This window comes from Patagioenas fasciata, chromosome 1, assembly GCF_037038585.1.
Source record: "Patagioenas fasciata isolate bPatFas1 chromosome 1, bPatFas1.hap1, whole genome shotgun sequence".
NCBI classification, from domain to species: domain Eukaryota; kingdom Metazoa; phylum Chordata; class Aves; order Columbiformes; family Columbidae; genus Patagioenas; species Patagioenas fasciata.
The window spans coordinates 62,928,882-62,955,349 of NC_092520.1; the positions used below are offsets into that span (position 1 = coordinate 62,928,882).

Sequence of the window (26,468 nt, forward strand, 5' to 3'; positions counted from 1 at the left end):
GGTGTTGTTTCACCATATATTGGTGTGTCTGAAAAATGAAGACTTTTTAAGGTTCATGAGCTGCTCAGTTCCTCGATACCATCCACCGTGGGGCTGTAGATTAGCATGTACGTATATGACTTGTACATTAGCACTGGCAATTTAAAAAACAAACAGAAAATTAACTGCAGGTTGTCATTACAACTTTTTAAAACAGTCACTTACTAATATGGTTAAAGTATACTTAATGAAATTAGCAGCCTATCTGATGGATTTTGTGCTGATCCTTTACTGTGATCAGTATAAAATTAATTCATGAGTGCCTTCATTGCATTTTGACTGGTCTTATTTCACATACATAACAAGCAGCAGCTCTGCCTCTAATTACTTGAAATGCTAATCTCTGATAAATGTTTATGTTTCTTCAGAACCATTTTGTATATACAGTCAATTTTTCATTATTGGGAGCCATGGGAGTCTTTTATAACAGAAAACCAGATGTAATATGGCAGCTGGCTCGTGCAGAGACACTTTCCATGTCCCTCCGTTTGTACAGATGCTACAGCAGACCGTCAAGCAAGCTGGGATGTGGAAGCAATGTAGTTATGCAGATGTGCTGACGGACTTTGGCGGGTCACAAAGCACCCAGGTTGCCCTGTGTGAAGTCTCCTTTCATATTTGCACCTGTAGCAGACCTGATTTGTAACCTGGGACGGTCAGGCCAGGTGTCAGGGACAACGAACTCAGAGGATAAAATAGCCTGGCTCCAGTTTATACCATGTGGAGAGCTTTAGAGCACTGCAGTATGTCTTCTTTCTCTGTTTTTATGTCAACAGTGTTCTTTTTATGCAAGATTGTTGCTTTTTTTTTTTAAATGAACGTTGAGAAAACTGACTGAGGGCTTTCAATTGGGCACCTTACCTGGGATATCTCTCTTCTCCTCTTGAGCTGTTATTCTTGAGATAAGCATACCCCCACCGTTGCTGGAGAGAGTGGACACTCAGTTCATGTCGTCACTTTTAAATCAGGATTCAGAAAATCAGGAAATAACTGAAACTCTTTCCAGTTTCAATTTCGAATGTTCAGGTGCAGCACAAGTTTTGTGAATGTCTTGTGTGCTTTTGGACCTTTTTGTTGTTGTTGTTTATTTTTTTTTTTCCCCTTGTTCTTTGTGCTCTGATGCTTTCGTTTTTATTTTTGTTTTTCTTTTAGTTAAGTGGCTTTTTGATTTGAAATAAGACCAATCCTGTGCCTTTTTAGCAGTTGTTTGCTGGCCAGCTGTAGGCGCCTTTCTTGTTCTTACCTTGGTTCTATCACTGATGCTTTCGCTCTCCTGGATTACGGACACTACAGGCAGCATTGCTCAGCCTTAAAAAGTGGTTGTCAGGTTTAATACAGGTTATGATGTCTGTTACAAACACTGTTTTTAGGATTTGTGTTGCTTGCAATAAGGTTCTTGACAATTTTGCAGAAACTATAGGCCTCAGCTTCCTTTTAACAAAAATGTTCTTTGGGTCTGGGAATTACTGTTGTTCAATTTTTTAAAAGCTTCTCAAATGTGAAATTACACTGAGAAAGGAGATTTTACTGTCTGCTCTGTGCCGCAACACAGAACATGTTGTCACGTCACTGACTTTGAACTCTCCACCAGGTTTTTCGCTCTTAACTTCTGCTTTTTTCATGTGTCTGTACTTTTGGTCTGATGTAATTTTCTTTCAGCTGAGACAGCATACATCACGATGCCAGTGTGAGGGAAATCCACATCCTTGGTTCAGGCCAATATCCTCTGAGCACAATCAAATATTATGAAAAGATCTGCATACTCCTCATCCTCTTGCCTATTTTTCATGTCATCTGTTTGTAGTGTTTAAACCATACCTGTTGTCAGGCATTTTCTACTTGAGCTCATGTGCTTAGCACACTGATACTGTAGTTTCCGCTTCTAAACTTTCTCATTTGGGATTATACTGCATACGTGCTTTCTGGAAAAAAAAGTAGTCTCAGTGCTCTCCAGAAAAACTAGAAATTGCAAACTTCATGTGGCTTTTAGTGTCCTATGCTTGGCTGTTGTGGAAGAGAGGGTTGCTGAGGATGCAGGATTTTGCAGCAGGGAAGGCTGGCTTGCTGAATACTCCATAGGTTATAGTGATTGTGGTGGTTATTTTCACAGTACTCTATTTCGTGAGTCTGTAGGAAATTCAGTATCCAATTTACTTCTGTTAGTTGAAGATGAAAAAGGTTAGTGGTTGATTTGATAGTGAACTGGAAGCACAGGTGTGGTGAAGGATTACTGTCAGCAGATAGCTCTGTATTCTGTGCAGACAGGCACAATAAGTTCTGGTTGGAAGCTGAAGCTTAATAAATTCAGATTAAAAACAAGGCGGATTTTTATTAAGAAAAAAATTAGCTATAGCAATAATGTACCTGGAATTTTGATGGATTCCCAAACTGTGGAATATCTGGATGGCTCTGATGTTTGTTTTTACAGATCAGATTAGATGATGCAGGTGGTTTCTTCTGGCCTTAAAATCAGTACTGAATCGTGTACAAGGCCTCGGTGAAACTAGTGCCAGTCCTCCATTATAAAGGAGGTTTTTCTAAAATTTGTCTCTCTTTCAGTTATGAGCTGCCAACTTCCCTGTAAACGTAATCACCAAGATTTTAAATTAAGCTTTATATACTCTTTTTGTCTTTCCTTTTGCAATTTCACGTTATAGCTTGGTCTACAGTTGTTGATTCCCTGCTCTGCAAACGTGGGCTTCACCATGCTCTTGGTAGGTGATATCAGTGCCATCACTGACCAGGGTAGGAATGAGTACTCAGCCTGTGGGTAAAAGGTAAGTCAGCTTTTATTCACTAGGGCACAGCTCTCTAAGGTTTTATTTTTATTATTCTTTGGAGAACTGGTCAGTAATAAAGTGTGGTTATACCAGTCATAGTTCCTAACATGTTTAAAATTTGGTTAGGTCCTTGAAGTAGGGGATTTGGATTTTTTTTAAAGTTGATTTTAATGTCAATGTCATAATGAGTTTATCTGTATTTTCCCCAATACCTCCCTTCCAAAAGGCAGACTTTATGGGTAACCAGCCCACTTCTGCCTGTGACTGCTTTTACTTAGAGCCAACAGCCAAACATAGTTTCCCTGCTGTTGCCCAGCTCTGCTCAAGAGAAGCAAAGAAGCATGTGAGAGGGATTGTTGAGCACTGAATATGGGGTAAAAAGCCAGTGCTTGCCAGAAATCCCCGTGCAGTACTTCTAATTTCTGCCATTCATTCCCTGTACAGCTGGAAAGGAAGCCATTCAGGGCTTTTCAGCCCCTGGCTCGCTCAGCTAAAAGCTCCTTCTGCGTCCAGCTGCCCAGCAGATTCTGCCTGGATTTTAACTTGAGAGGCAGCACCTTTGTCTCTGCTCCTGCCTCTGCAGAGGGAGCAAACCAGGGAGGTCGCGGTTCCCGTCCCCTCAGCTGCTGTGCTCCCCATTGCACACACAGCCCAGCCACCGTCTGCCTGGCATTGCTCATCTGCCATCACAGCATCCCCTGGCTGCTGCACCTGTTCTAGAAACACCGTGTAAAATTTGGATTATTTTCTTTTAACCTAAATCGCCTGATCTCTCACACTCAAGGACCTATCTAAGTTTTAAAAATGTGTTTAGGGAATATAAAAGTATAAGCACCCTTTATATAAAAGCCAGCTTACACTTTCCACATGGAGTGATTTCTCCAGCACAAGTCATTAATCTTGGTTTCCCTGTCTGTATGTACCCTGGGACATACCTCTGGGAGTCCACAATCTCCAGCTATGTAGTTTTGTGAATTAACTTGCAAAAGGAAAAAGATAAATTTCTTACTAGCATAAACATCTGCCAGGTCAGAGATGTATATTGGTAGAAGATTTTACTCAAATCTAGTATTGGTCTAAACCTGAGTCTTGCTTTTGGTGGAGCACAGTGGTCCTTTGACAGCTACGTTGTTTTGCATAGTAAAGGGAAATCTTAAACCTTTAATTAAATGAGAGTATTTGTTGTTCTGTGGGTAGCTGATATTAGCTGATCTAATACAGTTGGATTATATCAGAAGGCAGAATGATCGTACCTTCCATGTACGGATCCTTGTGCACATTAGGATCCTAAAGTGTAGCACTCCTGCTCTGTAAAAGCAAAACAAGTGCAGGCAACTTGTTCAGGACGTCCGAGATTCAAGAATTAAATTTTAATCTCCAGGCTGCCTTCTGGACTGCAGTCTCAGTAAGTGTGCTGTTTCACGCAGGTTCTTCAACCTTTATCATCATCGGTAGTAAGTGTTTAGCCTTAACTAGCTATCCTATATTTCACATTTTGTGTTCTAAATAGAAACACACTACTGTGTGGACATTGTGAATCAAGAACATGCGGGCATATATGTTACTTTTTATACTACGTGGGCCTTTGCTTTTCTAACTAATGTGCTGAGGAGCCAGTGTTGTAAGTAGGGCTGCCTGTGTACAGCCAGAGCAAAATTTGTGCTTCCACATTAACTCTGTGCTTGATCTCACCAAAACTACTAAATTCCTTTTTTTTTTTTTCTTTCATAGAGAGGGCAACTATTTTCAGTTACCTAACAGGCTTTTTTGGTTGGTTTTTTTTTTTTTCCTTCTAATTAAGCATACAATACTCCTAAATGGGTCATTCTGGGCTTTTGATCTGCCAGCACAGTTTGAGCTGGAAGTTCCATCAGCTTAAAACTTGCTGGCAACGGCATAGTTAAGCATGATACCATGGTCCAAATGCTTCTCCAAATGCTAATGTTTATTTTATCTTCAAGGCCTGCTGAAAAGGGAGGGATGATAACTTATTTTATGGCCTAAAATATATTAAGCATAGAGCTACTAAATGACTTGCCCGTAGGTACCCAGGAAGTCTGGTATAGAATTTTTAATTATTCAGAACTTAAAACTCTTGAATTTCTACTTTCCAATATTCTGTCAGTATGACAGCCTTTTTCTTCTATTTATTTTTTTTTTCTGTTGCACTCTTACTTTAGTACAAACTGTTCTGATGGACTTAGGTAAGCAAGAAATCCGGGTGACAGTATGTGAGGGACATTTGCTGCATACGGTTCTGGCTGTTTAATCACTGAGATTATGTTGAAACTATTGAATAGGGCTGTGGTGGTTCTGACTCAAGCAGATCTCCTTGCCATACTTCATTCAACGATTTCTTCAACAACAATGTTTTTATTTCATTTAGCCTTTTATTATGATAGTGTGTGTACGCTCCATGGGTAAGTGCTAGGAAGTTGGGTCTTTTCAGGATGTTACTTGATACAAATCAGTTTTCATTAAAAGACTGTCTATTAATTACAATGAAAGTTTGGCGTGGCTTGCTGTTGTTGGTTATGGTGGGGTTTTTTTGTTTGCTGGTTTGCTTTTGTTTGCTTCTTTGGGTTTTTTGGTTTTTTGTTTGTTTTGATTCATCACTCTGCGAAATGATGACATGAGATCTGGTAGCCCAGACCTATTAACAACCGAAACAAGACATCCTGCCCCAGCAGCTACTGTGACCAGCACTGGCTGTATGTTTCTGTCTCTTAAGGTCTGTCAGTTGAACCACAGATGAACCTCTCTGTTATTTTGGTTGGGACTGGTGTCAGGCTCATTGACTTTAAGTGGCCCCATTGTTGCCTTTCAACACTGGCACATTGTGGTGATTTCAGTCTTTGCATTTTCCTTGTTCAGCATCCAGTTGTCTTGGTCTCCTCAGCTATTCCGCAAACCACGTTTTCTAAGTTTTCTGATGCATGTGTTCATCCCTAGTTGAACGTGGTGTAGCCTCACCGAGCAATGAACCGAAAAATACTTCATCCTCATGTAAATACATGTTCTGCATCTCTCCAGGGAACAGAACTACCCGCCTTCTCAGCATCGCCGCTATTTGGTCATGACCATCTAATCGAGGTCTTGTAACACTGCCGCTGGTTGTCACGGCTCAGCGCAGCACACAGGGACGTCACCCCCGTGGTCCTCAAAGATCTGCTTGAGCTGCCTTCACAGCAGGTCACAGGTGTTCGGTGGGGGATGTTGGACGGCACTTTGATTTGTATTGTTCTAGGAGCAGGCTGGGAAAAGCATCAGGCAGACTTTGTCCTTTGCAGATTTGGTGGCGTGCCACTTTGTCTAGATGGTAGTGTGGGATTCCTTCTTTTATTTTAAAAGCTCTTAACAGCGGCTACACTTCAGAGGAGGTTTTGATTCCTTTTCCCGTTGCCTGTTGTCGTGTTCATCTCCCTTTTATTTTGAGATGTTCTTTGAGGAACTGAGCCCCTGCGCGAGAATTGCCAGAGCGTTATACCTTTCCCTCCTCATTGAAGTAAATTTCCTGCAGTTGTGCTTCTTTGAAGCTGTTGCGTGGATTTGTTTTCCAGCATCTCTGTGCAGAGTACAAAGGTCTGCTTTTGTTGTTGCCTGTGAGGTAGTTGCACATATTTGAGACTTACTTTTCCAAAAGAAAAAAAACCACAACACACAAACAAAAGACCACTTTTTTTTTTTTTTTTTATAGGAAGGTATTATAATTGGCCTAGTTTGAGGAGGTCTTGCTTTCCTGCACAGCTCAAAACAGCCTGGAAGGTTGTGGGGCTAGAGAATAGTGGCAGATGGTGACATACAGCTAATAAGCAAGGGCTTGTGCTCAGCTGTCAGTCAGAAGGCCCAAAGCTTTTGAACAGAGGATTTCCATCCTGCCTCCTGCCAGGAGTTCAAGCCCTCAAAGTGAAAATCCTGTGAGATACCATCTTCAAAGTAGCAGAATTAGAGGTAATTTCTCCAAAGCACTGTATATATATATATATATATTTTTTTTTTTTTAATAAGCCATGCCACCTGAAAGGGCCTACCTTTTCCAAACAGCTAACTCGGAAGAGCATCACGCTTGTGAAACATGACATTAACTACTCACTGAGAAACACATCCAGAATCTTAATTTGGGAGGGATGGGGGAGGGGAGAGAAGAGTGGGAAAATTAACTGCTGGCAACACTGCAGCGCTGTCTGCTCTGTTCATGGTGACTAATGAATCTTTGCCCTCTCAGTGGCAGCAAAAATGCACAACTGCCTGGCCTCCAGCGATTACTGCTGGAATAGTTGGTAGGGAATGGAAGTGAAGCGCAATTCCTTGCTGCACTGAGTAACGAAAAGCAGAAACGAACTATGCTAATGGACTGGAAAGGGTTTACTTGTGCTAAGTAGTCGTTTGCCTCTTGCTATTTAAGAAGGTTTACCTGCAAGTCCTGCAATTTTGTGCAGATTTTTTTCCCATTGTTTTGTAAGAAAAAAAAAATCCTTTTAAAATATGGGTAGTACTCCCTGTAAAACACCTGGGCTGCTCTGTTCATACACCTGAGAGGTCACTTGAGGAAAATTAAGGTAAGAGCTCATTGTCCAAGTAACATCTTGCTTTGTACTCTGCTTGTGTGCTTGGCATGCTCGGGATCTCACAAATGGTTGTGTGCACAGTCCTGGACCCGAGCAGCTCCCCAGTAGCTGACTGGAGATGCGAAGGATCGCTACTTGGCCCCCAGTGATTCTGCCAGCTCTTCCATTCTTCTAGGAGTGTTTTTTCAGAGCCTAGCAAGAAGGAAAGCTGAGGGTAGATACATACCCACAAGAGGGTTTAGAGAAAGGCAACAGAATTGGTGTGCTTTTCTTTTGCTGTGTCTTATGTGTCCTTCAGGCTTCCTGCTTGGGCTTGTTGAGAGTGGAGAACAAAGGAGTCTGATTTAGTGAAACCATTTGCTTGTTCTTAGTTAAAGCTCCACGAAGAGATGAGTTTGAGCAAGGTCCTTTGTATATTTAAAATAGAAATGTAACATCTGATATTCTGACAGAGCTTACCTACCGCGTCACTGCTGACAGAAGCTTATGTGGGTACTCAGGACACTGTTGATGAGCAGAAGAAGAGATCTCTCTTTGCATATGGTTTTTACAAAGCCTAAGGGAAAGGTGGGTTTCAGTAAAATACCTTTCTGATGGGCATGGCAGAAGATCTGAGATTTTGATTCCATTTTGCATTTGCTCTTTGTGAAACACCTTGGTTTACATTTGTAAACTCCAAAGGTCAGAGGCTCTGAGGGCTGTGTTTGTACAATGGCTTTGTGGAGGGACCTGCTTCATTTTGTGGTGGTTGCTCATCGTGGCAGCATCAGTGAATCAGTAAACTCATTAGCGACTGAATCTTCTGTGCAGGCTGAGTGGAGAAAATGTGCAGTTGTACAGTGTCACTTGTAAAGGATTGAAAAGCAATTAGAAAAGTATATTTTAAATGTTAATGCAATAATTTTCTTGCAAGAATAGTGTATTTCAGCATATGCTGCTGCCTGTGATTAACCTGTCCCCTGTTAATCGCTGTGTGCCTCAGAGGTTAAAACCCTCACAGCTACAGTGATACCATTGTAAAGAGAAGAAAAAATGCACATGACTTTGTTTTTTGGTTTTTGTTTGTAGTACTTGTGTGCAGTCACGAAGGAAGCAGCCGGAGATGTGGTGGACAGGGAGACCTCCTGTCTGGTTCTCTTGGAGTCTTAGCGCACTGGGCATTCCTTGCTGGAGCAGAAAAAACAAATGGGTATGAACATTAACTAGTCACTTCTTAATTCTCGTGAGTCTGTGTTCTCCTGTCACAACTGTTGTCGACCTGCTATAGCAATTTCCAAATGAAATTGGAGTCGTTGGGATTAAGGTAGCCATGTGCTTTTAAAGAATGGCAGGATGTTCTACAGCAGTCTACATAGTAGTTAGAATTTTAATAAGATAGGCTTTACAGTAATCTAACATCTCCCAAGTTTGACGTAGAAAAGTGTGAACCTGGATCAGTTCCTAAGGACATACATATATATATATATATATCTGCAGATACATATAGATAGATACAGATATATATATATATGGAGCATGTGTTTTCAAAGGAATTGAATGCAAGCAGAAAGTATGAAGAATAAATAAGCAGCAGTCACTGGCAGTAACATCTCTGTAATTCAGAAAACGTGTCATTTAGATTTATTTTTGTAATTTGGTAAATCCTCTTGCATTGCACCCAAGTAATTCAGTGGGGCAGGTAAGTTGAAACTTGCAAATAAAATATAGTTTCAAAGAGGGCAACCATTTTAAGGCCAAATGGCAGTTCAGTTTGGTTGTACATAGAGCAGTCATGCAGCTGCAGTGGGCTGTTTACTCTTTTGTTAAATTATGTCAGTTCCTGTCCAACTACTTGGTCCATCTAGTCACGTCGTATTTCTGTGACAGTCGCTGCTGTAAATAAAGATGAAAGGAACCTTGACACAAGCTGTTCGGGAATAAGAGTCCCTCTTGCCGATAAGTAATGAGGAATTGAAGCTTGAGGAGTGGAGAGGTTTTGTAGTCTTGGATGCTACATGCAGATGCACACAGATCACAGAATCATAGAATAGTTTGGGTTGGAAGAGACATTGAAAGGCCTTCTGGTCCAACCCCCTGCAATAAGCAGGGACATCTTCAACTAGATCAGGTTGCTCAGAGCCCCATCCAGCCTGGCCTGGAATGTCTCCAGGGATGGGGCATCTACCACCTCTCTGGGCAACCTGGACCAGTGTTTCACCACCCTCACTGTAAAAAATTTCTTCCTCGAGACTAGCCTGAATCTCCTTCTTCTAGTTCAAAACCATTACCCCTTGTCCTGTTGCAACAGGCCCTGCTAAAAAGTCTGTCCCCATCTTTTTTATAGGCCCCTTTTAAGTAACTGAAAGATGTCCATGGGAGTTAACTAGTCCGTGCTTGTCTTACTGTGAGAGCACTGCAGTGGGTGCCCCAGGAAGAATGAGGGATCAGTTGAACCAGATCTGAAATCCAACATACCCAGAATGAAAAATGAAACCAAGATTGTTTATCTAAAGTTGCAGCTGCCAGTACAGGAGAAACTTTGTTTTACTTCATTAAAAGTGTGACTTCATTTTTGCATAGTGTACAACAGATCAGTATTAAATTGTTGGAGAGATTAACAAATGCAGCACCTGTTCTCCAACCTCTCCTTACTTGGGCTTCTCTGCCTCTTCTGAACAGCTGGCTCAGAAACTCCTTTATTTTATAGATGAAGGAAAAGTGGGAGAGTATAATTGGCATCAGCAATACATAGTTTCTGCTGTGGTGGTGTGAAGGTGACCCTTCGGAAACACCTGCTCTCCCAGTCCTGTGGATCTCAGGCATTTGTTACAGGAAAGGAGGAGCTTTTTGGGTTCCTTGAATGGGGGCATCACCTTGGTGGCTGGACTGCCTGCAGTCCTTCCATGCTTAGGCCTGGCTCTGTTTCAGAACAGGTATACGCAGAGCAGGATTTTCGAAACAAAGATTGCACTGGCTTTCAGGGGTGCTAGTGGTGTAGTAGGTAGGATTCTCCTGTTAAGTAGAGAGGATGCTGAGGCAATACCTTTGGAGTGTGGTCTGTGTCAGACTGGTTGTGCAGTAGCCTTAGAACTACGTGCTTCACATGTCTTCAGCCCAGAAGCTTGTGCATAGCTTTTGTTTCAGAGCAGTATTTGGGCATCCAAGGTTGATTCTCAAGGTGTCTTAAATAATCACTCCTGCACCTTGACGAGTGTAAGAAGTTGATGTTTTTGAGGAAAAAATACTCAAAGCTGCCCTGGTAACACCTAAGGGCAAGTGAACATGAGCCAGCAGTGTGCCCTGGCAGCCAAGAGGGCCACCCGTGTCCTGGGTGCATCAAGCACAGCATTGCCAGCTGGGCCAGGGAGGTGATTGTCCCGCTCTGCTCTGCACTGATGCGGCCTCACCTGGAGTACTGTGTGCAGTTCTGGGTGACAAAAGATAAAAAGGAGATAAAGCTACTAGAGAGTGTCCAGAAGAGGGACACAAAGTTGGTGAAGGGTTTGGTGGGGAAGCCGTATGAGGAACAGCTAAAGTCACTTGGTTTGTTCAGCCTGGAGAAGAGGAGACTGAGAGGAGACCTCATGGGGCTACAGCTTCCTCACAAGGGGAGGAGGAAGGGCAGGTGCTGATCTCTTCTCTCTGGTGACCAGTGACAGAACCCAAGGGAATGGCAAGAAGATGTGCCAGGGGAGGTTTAGGTTGGACATTAGAAAAGGTTCTTCCCCCAGAGGGTGGTGGAGCACTGGAACAGGCTCCCCAGGGAGGTGTCAACGGCCCCAAGCCTGACAGTGTTCAAGAAGAGACTGGACAACATCCTCAGACACATGGTGTGAACTGTGGGGTTGTCCTGTGCAGGGACAGGAGTTGGACTCAATGGTCCTTGTGAGTCCCTTCCAGCCCAGGACATTCTGTGATTCTATAGTTGTAAACTCACTTTCTGTTTTGCCTGTGCTTTATATTGTGATCCTTCACAAAGCTCTTCCTTGGCACATGAGTCAGCAGGTCCTTAGTGACTTAGTGGGACAGCTGTGTCCCAGCCAGGGCTGAGCTCTCTTAGCTTTTTGGCCAGCAGCAACTGGAGCCCAGGGCTGGCTGCAGAATTATTCCACAGTTGTTTTCCTCTGCTCTGGAGCTGCGAGGCAGCAGCTCCTGTGGCCCAGCCTGTGAGAAGGGGCTCTGGAGGCAGCAGGGCTGCCCTGCCTGCCCAGGGGAGGCTCAGAACTAGGGGACGTGGGGCTGGGGACACTCTTAGGCAGTTTGTAAGCATGTAGGAGGCACTAAGAGAATGTGCCTTAGTGTCTGTTGTGTTGTACTACTGTCCATTTTAAGCTGATCTAATGAAGGCCCTGGAGCAGCGACTCGGGCCCTGTTAAAAAATCATCTCCTGTCCGCATGCCCACGTCCTTCCCCCACCCCCTGCAATACAAAATGGAGTTAGCCAGCGAGTGGGGAGGAAAAGGAGTGAAAAGGCAGCCAGGTGAGACATCAGTCTTCCTCTGAATGAAAGGACTGGAGTTTCACATTGCTAAAACTTGACATGGAAAACCTTCTTACCTGCTTTCAAGCACGTCTTCCTTTTGCATCCTTCAGCCCTAGTGATGCTGCTCAGTCAGTCACATGCTGTGCCAGGGGAAGTATTTGTTAAAAAATCAACCAAAGATGCTCTGCAGTGCAGAGTCTGACAAAATACAGATGTTTGCTTAAGAGGCCTTTCCAGCAATGCTGACAAAAATTTATGGGTACAAAGATTATGTCCGCCACCTTATCAATTACACAAGAGCGTTCAGATTTTGTTTTTAACATTGCATTTTCTGTTTGTTGTTTTGTTGTTTGTTTTCTTGTAGTCAAAATCCCTTTCTAGTGGCTGCATTTGGCGCTTGCTCTCTTACGAGGCAGTCTAACCACCAGGCCTTTCAAAAATTTGGACGTTCAATGACTGCCTCTGACATGGTTTCAGAAGTTGGAACAGCTTTCAACAAACTTTTTGAAACCTGAAGCCAAAGCAGCAGAGAAGATGACAAGGAAGAGTGATGACTGCAAGAGTAATTACATTTACCGTAGAATTTACATAAGTAATGCACCCTTTCAAGTGCTGTAGCAGCATTGGTATGCTAGGTAGATTTTTTTATTTTTAAGAATAGAAAAATATGATTAATGTAGATATTTTTTAAGAGTTTGGAATACAAAAATGTTTTGGCTGAGATAAGCTGTAGTTGCAGATCTGTTATAATATAATAAAACTAAACTGAAAGTATTCCTCTGTTCTTTTTGATAGTTATTGAGCAATAACTAAAGTGTGAACAGCAAAAAAAATAAAATGCACTTGATACTCTAGATAAAATTCTTCCACCAGCTCAACTGAATTTCTTGGATTGCACCAAGGTTGTCATGTTCTTAGACCCTCTGTCTAGAATTAGCTATTGCACTTCATTTTTTGCCATGCTCATATATTAAGAAGCAAGAAGTCAGCCTCTTTGGAAAGGGAACGCATGAGAGTTGCTGTAGATTTTGAATGTAATTAGTTGCCTTTTCCCATTCCCAGTCCCAGAGGCAGCATCTGTTCCAAGAATATACCCCTTCCTGCAATGTCTTGGGTATTTTTGGAAAAAGTTCCCCCATGGTAGAATAAGGATATACTGTAGGTGTCTTAGCATTAAGCAGTAATTACGCTTACCTGGAAAGAATATTTTCTGTTCCTTTAGCTGGCCTTGAATCTTCTAGAACTTGCTATGATGAACTTGGTGAAATTATCACTTGGACAGGTAGGAGGTAGGGTAAGAAACTTACTGATTCCTCACTGAACTAACCGGTCACACTCTCAGTGATCGCAGAAGCGTGAAGTGCTTTCAAACCTCGCGTTGCCCGCTGCGTTACAGCTCTGAGGCGACGGCTGTACAGCTGCAGAGGTGGCTCTTCATTAACCAGCGGGAATAGGAATTGAATCAGGAACAAAAGGCAGACAGCAGCACATACATAACCCTGCACTCAGTGCTGCGCAGGCAGCCGGACGCTGCACGTCAAAGGCAGGAATAGGAAAACAATGGTTGGTGTTCGAGCTCTGAGTGCAGCACCGGGCGTTAGGGGCTTTTTACTCGGTCTTTAGCAGGACAGGAATGGCCTTAACAGCAGAAGTCCTGGCTGGCTGAGTAGATGAGTGTTTGTTATAAAGGGGAAGTTGTGTGGGATTTTGCACAGTATCATTTCTTAGATTTTTGGAAATTCAGTCAAAGCTTGCAGGGATTGAACCAATATGGAGAGAGGGGCAGGTTCACACAACTTCATTTACACAACTTCCTGTAAGGTCTGGAAGTGGGTTCTGGCCTTAAACCTGCAATCTAGCTCCAAGTGTATATACTCTTTATTAAAGAAGTGCAGAAACAAGCATATCCTGTGTCTGGTTATTGCAACAGGTGTTATATACTCACTGCAGCCCCTCTTTTCCACTGATCCAGCTCTAGATGAGCGCACGATGTCGTGCATACGTGAGATGGCATTTGGTACCTTGCAATAGCTGCCCACAGAAAGCACTTGCAATTAGAAAGGCTGCTCCAAGTGTTTCCTTTCAGCCCTTATAGTTGATATTTCTGGATGCACTGTGACTACTACCTCACCCTGATGCATTTTTTTTGTTTGTTTTTCTTTTTAAACCAATTACCTATTTTAAAAAAATAGGTTTTTAAATGTTTGCTCATTTTGGTCTATGAGGGTTCACAGACTTTTTAGATTAGAGCAATGTCGACTCATAAGAGATGGGTTTTGGTGTTTAATTTAAGCAGTTTTGTAAACTGTCTACATCTTTGGGGAAACTTAGCTACTGTTGTTTTTCCCCCTAAAACTACTGGAGAAGCCTGACTCCTTTTAAATAAAATCAGAAGTTAAAACTGATTTTAAAACAGCTACTGGATTTCCTTTAAAATGAGCTCTCTTTTTTTGTGTATTTAGAACATCAGTGGTATTATAATCTAAATGGCATTTGTAGGCGAAGTCAGTCAATTAACAGAGCTCAGTACAGATTTCCACCTGCTGTGTTGGCTTTAAATCTACACAGAAGTTGTAACTCTTGTTATTCACTAATGTATACAAATTGTTACAATTTTTAAACATTCTGGAAATGTAGCAGTTTCTTTTGGTAGGAAATAAAAATAATAGCAAATTAATTGTGTGTACTTTGTTTGGTGTGTTCCGGTCACATTTCCCACAGAAGCTGAGCTGATGGTTCCCCATTCCTTCTAGCTGAGTAGAGCAATACAGGCACTCAGATTTAAAACATCAACAGCATCAAATAAGCCTCTGTGAAAGTGCTGACAGAGACCTTCCCCCATCTTCTCTAGGGGTACCAATACCCAGAAAGGGAGCAGAAAAACAGCTGCACCTTTTATTCTCAACCAATAAAAGCCTTTATCCTGTTGAGTGGATTTGTGAGAGCTGTATTTTCAAATTCCGTGTAGATGGACTCGTGTTCTTATTTTTGTTCTCTCTTTATAAATGGATTTTAAGAAAGTGCACCCATAGGTAAAGTACAAGTCCCATATAAACTCAGCTGTTAGAACAGAGGTCGCCTCACGTGCAAGGCAGGGCTCTGCGCCTGCTGACAGCTGCACCATCCAGCGGACTTTTTAAGACAAACATGGCAAAAGGAAAAAGGTAACTGAACAGGTAATAACTACACATACTAATGATGTCTTTCCAGTTCTGGTGGAGAGATCCTGAGCTTGCTGCCCTCCCAGCGCTAGGGAAATTTCAGTGTATTCTGTGCCAAAGCAAGCTGAGGAGATAGATAGATACCAAACCTTACAGATAACTGGACACCAGCATATCCTGGTTAAAGATTTCACAGGACCAAAACAGCCACACTGCAATAATGAAACACTTCAAGGCTAAAAGCATCACCTCCTTCCCTGCCTGAGGGGAACACAATTGTTCAAACCACTAGGCATGAAACTGTTTCTTCACTCAAAGACAGGCCTGAGTTCTTGCCTCTGTCTTCACTCCATCTTCACGACATTTCAATTCTCAGCACCAGCTCAGCCCAGTGGGGGAGAGAGCAGAGCACGTAGGAGTGGGGCTGAGGCACTCCCTGTGTGGGCAGCACAAGCTGCTCCCCTGTATTCCCAATGCTTCTTCCACCACCTGCACACCTGCTGCCAGGCCCATAGGTATTCACCTCGTGGTAGTGTCAACAGGTTTGCTCAGATTATAGTAGATCTTTGTTGGCCATTGTGTTCCAAAGACTTTTTTTATTTAGAAAGTTACTATTTACAAGTGTTGCCAAAGTAGCTGAAACAAACAAAAAACAAACAAAACAAGTTCAAGGATGAAGGATCAGCTTTTCTTCTCAGTCTGAGGCTCTGCTTGCCCTCCTTCTACGATTTCCCAGGTTGAAACAGCAGCTCTGTCCTGTAAGAAGAAGTTTGCAGGTCAATCCCAGCACTCTGGAGCCACCGGTATCACACATGTGTAGGTATCTGGAGACACAGGGTTTTAACCAGGCTTCATTCAGCAAAGCTATTAATGCAGTTCAGTAAAACAGGCGGCCATACCATCCCACCCAAGTGCCATTGATACTAATAACTCTCGATAAAACAAACCCAGACAATTCTTCCTTGTTAAGAAGGAAAAAACCCACAGTAGAAATGTCACCTCTTCAGCGTAGGATGCTGCAGCGGTGTGTGGTCTCTTACCTCAGTATTTTCTGTTAAACTCAGGCAATCAGATTTTCGTATTGAAATGGCTCATGGCCACGGAAAACAGCTCTTCTTATGGCTAATGCATGACAACATACTGCTTAGCATTTGATCTCCTGAATTTTAGGATAGCAGCCTGTTGCTGTAAATCTCTGTAATGCACTACTGTCATATTTGTGAAAGAGAGCATTTCAGTCAAACTGAGCATTGCTGACTGTTAAGATCCAGCCGCTTGACTAAAATTGTTGAAAATAAAACAAAAGTTGATCTGAATATTGAAAGCTGACAATGTCGCATGAGTTCTGACTCATGAGAGGCTGGAATACAATGTAGAATTTTATTTGCATTGAAGTGAAAACTGGTTTTGATGCATAAATACCCAATTACTACATTTTATTTAGTAGCACAGATTAGATTGCATTTCAAGCACACTGTCACCAAATGGTTGGGGTTGGAAGGGAGCTCTGGAGATCATCCAGTCCAACCCACTTGCTGAAGCAGGTTCACCCAGAGCAGATCACACAGGAAGGTGTCCAGGCGGGTCCTGAATGTCTCCAGAGAAGGAGACTCCACAACCTCTCTGGACATGACATGGCAGACCAGGGCATAGTTTCATCAGGTTATTCCAAGTTCCGTAACTTCAAATAACAGAACATTCTCTGCATTGAGCAGCATGAGAGAAGAAGCCAGTGTACAGAGATCACGAACTCACGAGCTGAAGGAGAAAAGCCGAAGGAGAAACTACCCTTCCTGCAAAGCTAATTTTTAAAGGAATTCAGTTACTAGCATTTTCTAAGTCACTACTCGCACCCTAGAGCGGACAAGCCCTCCCTGCCCAGCCCCAAACTGGGGGTTCCTAGTCTATTCTGCGTGGAGATGAGGCTCGTTTGCTCCATTTGTTCTGCTGCTTTTCCTTCTGCACGTGGACTTGAGAAGTTGCTGCTGACTTCAGCCGCACATGACAGACGGAAAGAACATTGACATGACTGCCTGCATGTCATGGGGCTCATGGGAGCTTCACAGAAATCAGAGGCTGCATAGAAAAAATAAAATCTAATTCCTTCCTCAAGTTCTTATTAACAAGCAGGACCGCAGGGGTTTTGGCAATAGCCAACCCACCCAGCCAAGCAGACTCATGCTGAGCCCGAGGGTGGAGAGAGACCTCCTTTGAGTAGGGACACATCCTGTGGCACACGTGCTCCAGTGAGCCTGTGCGAGGAACTGCATCGCTTGGTGTGCAGGACTCTTCTGGGATTTGCAAAGGCAGGATCTGGGCAGCCTTCTCAGCACACCTCCAGGTACTTCCACAGTATCAGCAAAAAAAGGAGTTTGGCTTTGGGCACGTGCCGTGTGTGCTCATACGTGCACTTGTGCTTTGTCTTCAGCAGCAAACCCCTCTGGGACAGGTAGGAGACAGACTATGCCAAGCTTCTGGTTATTGAAAAAATGTTGAAGTTAATGCAATGGGCTGAATCCTGACTAAGGCAAATCTCTAGGATATTAAATGTCCATAAATCCCTTTAAAAAGAAAGCAAAACAAATCTTCAAAAGGGTGGGGGTGGGACTGCAGCCCTTTTGCCAGAAAGATCAAAGGGGAGTCATCTTCTCCAAGACTTTGTCTCAGTGCAGTTGTTTGGATTTGCAAACTTTCTTGACAGATGAGTAGAGCGAGGACTCAGCTACATACAAACAAGTGAAGGAAGCAGATGTTTCACCTTCCCACAGCCTTCCTTCGCTTTCACAGCTGCAGCTCAGCTCCGCTGCACTTTGGCCCTCACCGCAGTCTGTATCAGCGCGCTTGCTTTCATCTGAGATTGCAGGACAGCTGACCACACTTCACGTTTGGTTTTCTTAGGTACACTGGCAAATGACAGCTCTCACATTCAGCAATTAGAGAGGATATATGCTGTCACTCCCTAATGTCATCGTGCTTTACATCCTCCCGTTGACAAATTCAAGGCTCAAGTGAGGGGAAAAAAAGGAGCAGCATGAACTGGACAGAGGAAGAAACACTGGAGAAAAAGGGGAGGATTATTCCACATGCGAGAAACAACGCTGACCCTAGAAGGGCTGGAGCAGAGGTGAGAAGGGCTGTGAATTAAGAGGAACTGGGAGAGGCAGCAACCATTGACGTAACATAGCACCTGGGGACCAGGAGGAGACAGTAAGGCAGTGAAGGGATTTCTCTTGAGCAGGAGACACCGTTGGGGTAAAGGAAAAGCACAGTGGCATTAGGTATAGGATGAAAGCAGAAAGCAAGGTTGAGAGAGGAGTGGTACAGGAATCTGGCAAAGTACTTAGGGCTCAGGAACAGCTGGGAATGGAGCTGCTGGAGATAGAAGGGGCTTTCTCATGAGGACTGAGCATTTTGGGTGGGGGAATGCAGGGACGGTAGAGGGAAAGCATTATTTTCATAAGTCATCCCAGTTTACTTTCCAGTTCCTCTACGATCTTTTCAAAGACTGCACACAGTATCACTCCTTTCCGTCTGGATTGAACTTGGGCAACCTAGGGCTTTCTGAACCTTACAGGATTTTCAGCGGGTAAATGGTGCACCCTTGGGAACTGCAGAAGTATAATAGCTACAGCCTGCATGGAGACACGAGGCTGCAGGGGAGCAGAGGAGAAGACTCACAGCACCACCAACCAAGGGCTTAACTTCCACCTCTCCAGCCACTGCAGTCGTGCAGGGAGCAGAGCACAACACTGAAAGCTGTTGAAAAGGCTCAAAGGGCAAAAATAAACGTTTTCTTAAAAAAATAACTAGTGGTCTCACAAAGAAGATTACTGCCGGTTACCTTGATGTGGATTCCAAAGGCAGCAAGGTCTCCACGCAGGCTGTCACAGGCCTCCAGGAGGGGTTTTCTCTCCTGCAGTAACTGCTGTCTCTTTGCCTTCTGTTCCTGTTGTGCTCCCTTGGTTCCCACGGCACCCTCCATCGGCACGGCTTCTGCCGCTGCGTCTGGCAGAGCCAGCGCGTAGTGACGGACCTTCGCACGGAACCTGACCAGCTCCTCAATGACGCTGGAGAGCAGAGCCGAGTCGCCTCCTGCCAGAGCCACCTAGAAATCAAACAGGTTGCTTTACAAACACCAGAGAGCAATTTGAAGAAAATCCATCCCAACTCAGTAGCACACACTGAGGCCTCGTCACCTCTCAATTGTGCATTTTCTGTTGTACTGGTATGATTCAAGTGTTACAATCTCACTAATGTTGGACAAAAAGCTCCAGTGGAGTTATATTTGGTGGTAGTTCAGAGTATTCCTATACAGGTGTCTATCTTGGAGCAGAGGGCTCTCACGTGAACGTAACATGCTGCATAACCCAACTGCGGAACTCATCACCACAGGAAACCTCCAAGATGCCAGAAGCGTGCATATATTAAAAGCAGATTAGACAAATGGAAGAAAAGCCTCGTAACAACCACCTGACAGCAAGGGAAGCCCCATCACCAGCTCAGACAGCCCCTTGGCTTCAAACGTCGGCAGCTCCAGAGAACGCTCCAGCCTCCTCCTCGGCCTTTGAGCTGCAGACCCTCTTCACGAAACACAAACCAGGAAAAGTGTCTCGGCTTCAAGTCTCTAGACTACCCTTTCTCCTTGCATCTACAGAAAACCTCCACAAATCCACAGAACTTTTATCTGATCCACCTTATCCAAAGGTTCAGCTGCCCAACAAGACCTGACAGGGCAGCAACCACCGCACACAGTGGGTCTTCTCTGGCCACTGCCTGGCCCCCTCCTCCCCTCACCCAGCTCTGAGCTCCCTCAGCTCCCTCTGGCTTGGCCAAAGTCTTGCTGGTCGACATCACAGGGACAGGATGGCCATGCTCTTCTGATGGCTGCTGGGGCGGGAGCTGGGGGGCCAGCAGAAGAGGAAGGCAACTCCTTGGAGAAGGAGATGATGGCAGAGATGGCCAAGATACCATCCCCGTTTCTCATTAGAAGCAAACTCCTAATGGGGAGGGAAAGGACAAACCTCCAATCAAGAAGAAAAGGCCATCGCGGTATTTTACCACTAAGATACGAGAGGGGGAGCAGACAAGGGAGCAATGAAATGTAAAGCACAGCAAGGTCAGGGGGTAAAGTTGCTGGCAGCGACGCTCGAGTGGGAGCAGAGGAGCAGCTGAGTAATTAAAGCCAGAGGGGACCGTATTTAGTCACCAAACAGCAGGATGGAAATGAAAGGGAGTAGTTTCAGAGGTCACTGACCGAAGCAAACAAAGAGGAGGAGAAGGAGGCGAGGGGGAAGCTGTCAGAGACAGAGCGTGAGATGCTCAATGCTCTCCACAATCATGAAAGGCAGCAAATTCCTCAAACTTTCAAAACACATGAACATACTAAAGAAGAAGTTTATGAGATTGAAGAAGGTAATAAATCTAAGTGCCAGAAATGCTCCATTGTAAGCTGGGGCAGGTAAAAGAGCAGGATAAATGCTTGAATACAGAAGGGAATGGGAAGACAAATGATGAACAGAGCAAGAAACATTCCTCTACAAACACCACTGCCAAAGTTCAAACCAGGCACCTACTCATGACACAAGGCAAGATCCTCCAAGAGGATGGGCAGCTTTAGGAGATGAAACGATCCAATTTCTGCATAACACACTGTGTAGCCTCTCAGGGCTGATCTGTAATTTCTTCTCCTGCAACACAGATCAATCCAAAGAGCTCACAAGACGTTTTATATGGCAATTTGGCCCTTGCCTACCCCACAGATGATCACCTGCCTGCACCTGCAGCACAGCACTCCTTGGCAGAGAAAGAGCCCTCAGCTTTGCTCCCCAGCTCTAAAACAGGCATGATGGTTTCCACCCATCATCTCTTCAGATGCCACGTGCCCGGGGCCACCTGGCTAAGGAACAAGAAAGTTCGGATGCTGAGCTGTTGTGGCTGGTCTTGAGGTCAGAGAACAATCCCTGCACCGTTTAGCTTGCAGCAGCCCGCAAACCTTCCTGATGAAGATTTTGATTAATTTACTAGAAGCTGAAAGAGGAGAGGGGCAGAGAAGAGTCTGACATGCTGCTCCTTCCTTCCTGCCTTACCTCGCACCAGCATCTTCTGCTGACCCTGCTGCCTGAGAGAAACTCGCACAGCATACAAAAAAGAAAAGCATTCAGACAATTGTTTCAGCAAAATTATAGGTGCAGCAGGCACCTGCATGCAGACATCCCAGAATCTGGAGGAATGATTTTGTCACCCAACTTACAGACAAATACAAGTGTTTAGTGTGCCACCAAAAACCAACACGACAAACCACGGCTTAAGAGGAGTAACACACAGCCAAATCACACCCAACCACTGTTTTGAAAGAAATTTTGTGGAAAAATCCACAAAGAGGTAAAGTAAATACATAAATTTATCACTATACTGTCTGACTTCCAAAGGATGAATAAGGTTATTTATATTTTATCTTCTTCTCCCTCTCCCAAATTTTTGCAGAACAGTTTCTCTAAAGAAAGTTTTCAACTTCTTTGGTATTCAGCTCCAGATTTGAACAGAAGGGGAGGACAGAACAGCCTGCCAGCCCCCAACAGGGTATTTTGCTTTGAGCTTATCTCTCCCTTTCTTTTCCCCCCTCCCTATTCCTACCTGTCCAAGCACCAGAGGATATGTAAGGTACTTCCAGTGATGGGCCCCCCATCTCTCTGCAGGGAGATCACAATCAAAAATATCTGTACAGCTATGAAAGTCAGCCTGAGTGCAACCATCAGGAAGAAGAGGAAGAGGCAGGGAAAGCTAGACACATCAGAGGACCAACTTAAAGGCCTCCAATGCTAACTTTTTCTTGTTTCATTAATTCCTCCCTCAGACTTTCATCTCCTCAGCACAATTGCTCCAGAAGTCGCATGGGAGCACCTCTGAGAAGAAAAAAGCGCACACTTTGTTCTACCTGCTCACATGCTCTCCTAAGACACCACAGGAGAAATTGCAAGCGGGGCAGAAAGGGTTACTAAAACCATAAATAATTTTGTTACATCAGATGCTTTTGGAAAGTGTTCTGTAAAACGTAACGCTGGCACTGCTACCATGTGCTAGTACACATAGAAGTGATGTTTCATACCTGTTTTTCTCCAAAGGACATCCCAAGGGCATTAAAAAAGCCTTCTATATAGGAAATAATGCTTCCATACACAACAGAGCTTCTAGGAGATCCAGCATCCTGTTTAAAAAACACTCAAAAGAGATTGTCCAGTCAATACATATTACAGAACTCAGCATCTCTCTGCAGCCCAGTCCACAAGGGAAAACTATGACTAAATCTACAGATCTATCTCCATCAGTAACACCTGCCCAGACAGGAACTTTTACAGAGATACAAAAGCATCTCACAACACAAAGGAAAAAGATTTACGTAAATGGGAGAGGGGAAGAGCTTATTACCAGCATGCACAGCGAGGAGAAGAGATGCATGAAGCTGCCCTGCGTTACATGTGTACAGTAAATTAGACTTAAAAATAACACTTCTGGGCATGAAAGGGCTGTGTGTATGAAAACAAAATAAAAGAATAAAATCCCAGCTCAAAGGCTACCTATAAAATCAATTGTTTAAAAAAGAAAAATCAAATCCTGTTTTGAGTCTCATGGATTTAAACAACGTGAAGACTGCTTTGAGATAGTTTATGGTGTTTTGTCATACCCTGGTAGCATCAGCAACCACCAGGAACAGCGATAGAATAGCAATTTTAAGAACACATGTATTTCTTTCTTTCCTCCATATTTATTTCACACACACACAAAAAAATCAAGATTAAATGATAAACTCAGAAGCAATTTAGGGGACTAACCTTGCCTAAAAAAAAAAAAGAGTGATGACATAGACAACCAAACTAGCAGCTGGCACTGGATTTTATCCAACATATCCATTAAGGCCTGAGATAAGCCATAACCTAAAATTTGCAAGAGATCTGAACTGGAAGGGGGTGAAGCAGGGCGCTGAGGGAACAAACAAGAATGTGCCAACTAAGGTAAGAATAGCAAGAAAGTTAAAGAAAGGGATGAGCAGTTATGCTTCTGCGAATTTACTCAGTTCTTAAGGCCAAAAACTACATGCACAGCCAGTAAGGGGTAATGCTCAGGCAGCCAGGCTGCACCCAGACAAGGTCCACCACCCCAACCAGAAACCTGAGCCACCTGCCCTGCAAATACCCCACCCAATTCTCAACAAAATGGTTGACAGAAGGAATTTAGGGGAAACAACCAGCAAAATGGGGCTACTTGTGCCTAGGAGCTGTAATGCTGTCACAGATCCCTGCTGCAAACTGCTTCAGGTCTGGGATTTGTTCAGAGAGGCATTTTGTAAAGATAAAGCTACGGAAATAATTTCAAGCCAGTGCCAAAACAGGGCCAAGAGGCGGCAGAATTTCTAAACCAACAGGCTAATTCTGTCTTAAAATCAGTTCATAGAATCCCAGGATGTCCTGAGTTGGAAGGGACCCACAAGGATCACTGAGTCCAACTCCTGTCGCTGCATATGACAACCCCACAGTTCACACCATGTTATTACTATGTACTCAACATTTCTTTTACAACACAAACATGGTGGATGTGGCAACACCAGCGGTCAAGGAGCACAGCAACAAGGCTGAGCGGCTTGTCTTGAAGAAGAACGGGAGCTGTTGGCAAGAGGAGACCCAGAAGTGCTTCAGACTGTGTTTACTGCTCAGGTCTTGTTCTGACCAGACACCTCCTTTGTGTCAGCATCAAGAGATCTTAACGGGGTCTCAATTTGCCAAAAGCCATCTGAAGACAGACTCAAGCAGGCATGCTGAGTTATAAATTGCTGACAGCAGAAGCCACTTGGTCCCCAAAACTGAACTTGCCACCATGACTACCCGATGCACCTAGGACTGCCTGCCAAAGCCCCCACAGCGACCACCACCCCCACTTCCCAATTTAGGTTGATTTCTGAGCATGGGTATTAAGCTGGGTAAAAAACATAAAACCAGCACTAAAATTAGCAGCGTGCCACAGCGGCTTCAGGCCTTTCAAAAACCTCAGGTATAAATAATACAGGGCAGCAGGAAAGAAACATCTTTCGGACACAATGAAGCACAAAACAATAGCTGTACACAGTTCCTCTGGTACTGTTAGGACAAATGGGCACCATTAAGGTCAACAATTTACGGAGCTTTGTTTCTGCCGGTTTCTTATGTGAACAATAAACTAATCTGTCTGCATTAAGCAGTAGGACAGTGGACAGCTGTCATTTTCTGATCTCTGTATCCTAATGGGTTACCTTAGTAACAGCCTTAAGCTGTCTGTTGCCATGGTGAATGAGGTCCATAATTGCTGCAACAGCCCTGGAGGTGTCAAAGTCATCTGCAAATGCAGCCTTCACGGTTACTTTTGTGTTGGCTAGCCTTCAAGAAGAAAAGGTAACTTTTAAGATAAGATAAACAAGATGCCAGCAGTACACTGAATTCATCAGCTATTCAGCCAGAGGGAGTCATCAAAAGGACACTGTCGTTTCCTTCCTAGCTGTCCTGTGATGGGCGATGCTACGTTGATCAGGGAGAAGATATCCTTCAGCTGTGAAAGGAAAAACTTGACGCGTGTCAAAATCCAAAGTGCTACATCCATTCAATAAACACATGGTTAATCACATGAACCAACACTAGCAGAGCGAGGTTTGCCTTAATCATTTAAAAACAGACAGGAAATTAGGTCGATATTAGGCACATTAATGATTTTTCTAAGTTAATTTTTTTCCAGCAGCCCATTTTTCAAGCTAATGGCATGTTTCTCTTCCAAAGCCATGTCCTACTCATCACTCCAGTGTCTGACAAGAGAGCCGACTGGGACTGGACAGGAGTTGTGTTGGCAGGATCCAGTTCAAAAGTGGGCGCTGCTTCCTCATTCCCCAGGCCAGCCCCATCTCAGCCCCAGGACTTCACTCAACCTGGCCCAGATGGAAAGGTCTGGTGGGACTGTTTGTGTAACAGCACCAAAAACCAGCGGGCAACCAGCACCCATTCCCACAGAACCAGTGCCACCCGCTGCAGCTCCTGTGAGCAGGAGGATGAGGATGGCAGGGGAATAAACAGGAAGCTGCAAACAGCTGCTGCTGGCATGATATTATACACAAACAGGACCTCAATAGCACTGATCCAAGAGTGCTGTTTCATGGTAAAGCTCAGGGAGCAGGGTTACCTGGCGAACTTCAGGCTATCCTAGTGTCTCTGGGGCTCTCCTGAATCCTGTTGTGCCTATTGGAGTGGTTTTGAATCACAGAATGTCCTGAGTTGGAAGGGACTCAGAAGGATCATCGAGTCCAACTCCTGTCCCTGCACAGGACAACCCCACAGTTCACACCATGTGTCTGAGGGTGTTGTCCAGTCTCTTCTTGAACACTGTCAGGCTTGGGGCTGTGACACCTCCCTGGGGAGCCTGTTCCAGTGCTCCACCACCCTCTGGGGGAAGAACCTTTTCCTAATGTCCAACCTAAACCTCCCCATCTTCCTGACATTCCCTTGGGTTCTGTCGTTGGTCAGCATTTTGCCTGCCTCCACTCAGATATCGGATGATTGCTGCCCTAATCCGTTCCTCCCAATGCCCTTCCCTGCAAGGTTCCCCTTCTCCATTGAACATCCACTGCTTTCCTAATTAAGAGCTCTCTTTCATCAGTTGCTCTTATATCTAGCAATACACAAGCTTTGCCCTCCCACACACTCCCCGCTGACAATCCATTTCAACTTCCCCACATGCCTCAGATCTCTCAGCTGTACCTCTCACCGATAGGTCCCCAGCAGCCTCCTGCTGCAGGACTCCCTTCTGCCAAATACCACAACTAGTTAATTCAACTCCCCTTCCCTGTAACAAGTTCCAGTGCCCCTTGCACCCCTCCTGTCCTGACTTCTCAGCTTTGCACCCAACACAGAGCACGTCTCTCCCTCCTGTAGAGAACAAGTCCTATGAGGAGCAGCTAAGGGAACTGGGGCTGTTTAGCCTGGAGAAAAGGAGGCTGAGGGGAGACCTTATTGCTCTCTGCAACCACCTGAAAGGAGGTTGTAGCATGGAGGGGGTTGGTCTCTTCTTCCAAGTAACAAGTGACAAGATGAGAGGAAATGGCCTCAAGTTTCACCAGGGGAGGTTTAGATTGGATATCAAGAAAAGCTTCTTCACAAAAAGGGTTGTCAGGCATTGGAACAGACTGCCTGGGGAAGTGGTAAGGTCACCATCCCTGGTGGTGTCTTTTAAAAGATGCATAGATAAGGTCCTTAGGGACATGATTTAGAGGTGGATTTGGCAGCACTTGGTAACAGCTGGACTTGATCTTAAAGGTCTCTTCCAGCCAAAATGGTTCTATGACCTGGTTTTCCTAAGGGGCTCCAAACAAGGTTCTCCTTGTCATTGTCAGGGTCGCAGGAACCATAATTTCTTCTTTCCCTGGGATATCTCTGTCCTGGCCAGATTC

The 26,468-nt window shown here is 44.3% G+C and overlaps 2 protein-coding genes across 12 annotated transcripts in view; one reads left to right on the forward strand and one right to left on the reverse strand.

Moving 5' to 3' along the window:
* Nucleotides 1-14,526, forward strand: part of NAXD (NAD(P)HX dehydratase) — a 53,379-nt gene extending 38,853 nt beyond the window's left edge. For all 6 annotated transcript variants that reach the window (XM_065829650.2, XM_065829648.2, XM_071807306.1 and 3 more), the window contains 2 exons: nucleotides 8,456-8,576; nucleotides 12,214-14,526. In XM_065829650.2, the coding sequence (XP_065685722.1) occupies nucleotides 8,456-8,576; nucleotides 12,214-12,364 (272 nt within the window). In that variant the 3' untranslated portion in view covers nucleotides 12,365-14,526. The remainder of the gene's footprint in view (nucleotides 1-8,455; nucleotides 8,577-12,213) is intronic.
* A 1,060-nt stretch (nucleotides 14,527-15,586) lies between these two features.
* Nucleotides 15,587-26,468, reverse strand: part of CARS2 (cysteinyl-tRNA synthetase 2, mitochondrial) — a 41,696-nt gene continuing 30,814 nt past the window's right edge. For all 6 annotated transcript variants that reach the window (XM_065829643.2, XM_065829645.2, XM_065829644.2 and 3 more), the window contains 4 exons: nucleotides 24,291-24,414; nucleotides 22,116-22,214; nucleotides 18,852-19,115; nucleotides 15,587-15,766 (listed from right to left, as the gene is read on the reverse strand). In XM_065829643.2, coding sequence (XP_065685715.2) covers nucleotides 15,692-15,766; nucleotides 18,852-19,115; nucleotides 22,116-22,214; nucleotides 24,291-24,414 — 562 coding nt within the window. In that variant the 3' untranslated portion in view covers nucleotides 15,587-15,691. The remainder of the gene's footprint in view (nucleotides 15,767-18,851; nucleotides 19,116-22,115; nucleotides 22,215-24,290; nucleotides 24,415-26,468) is intronic.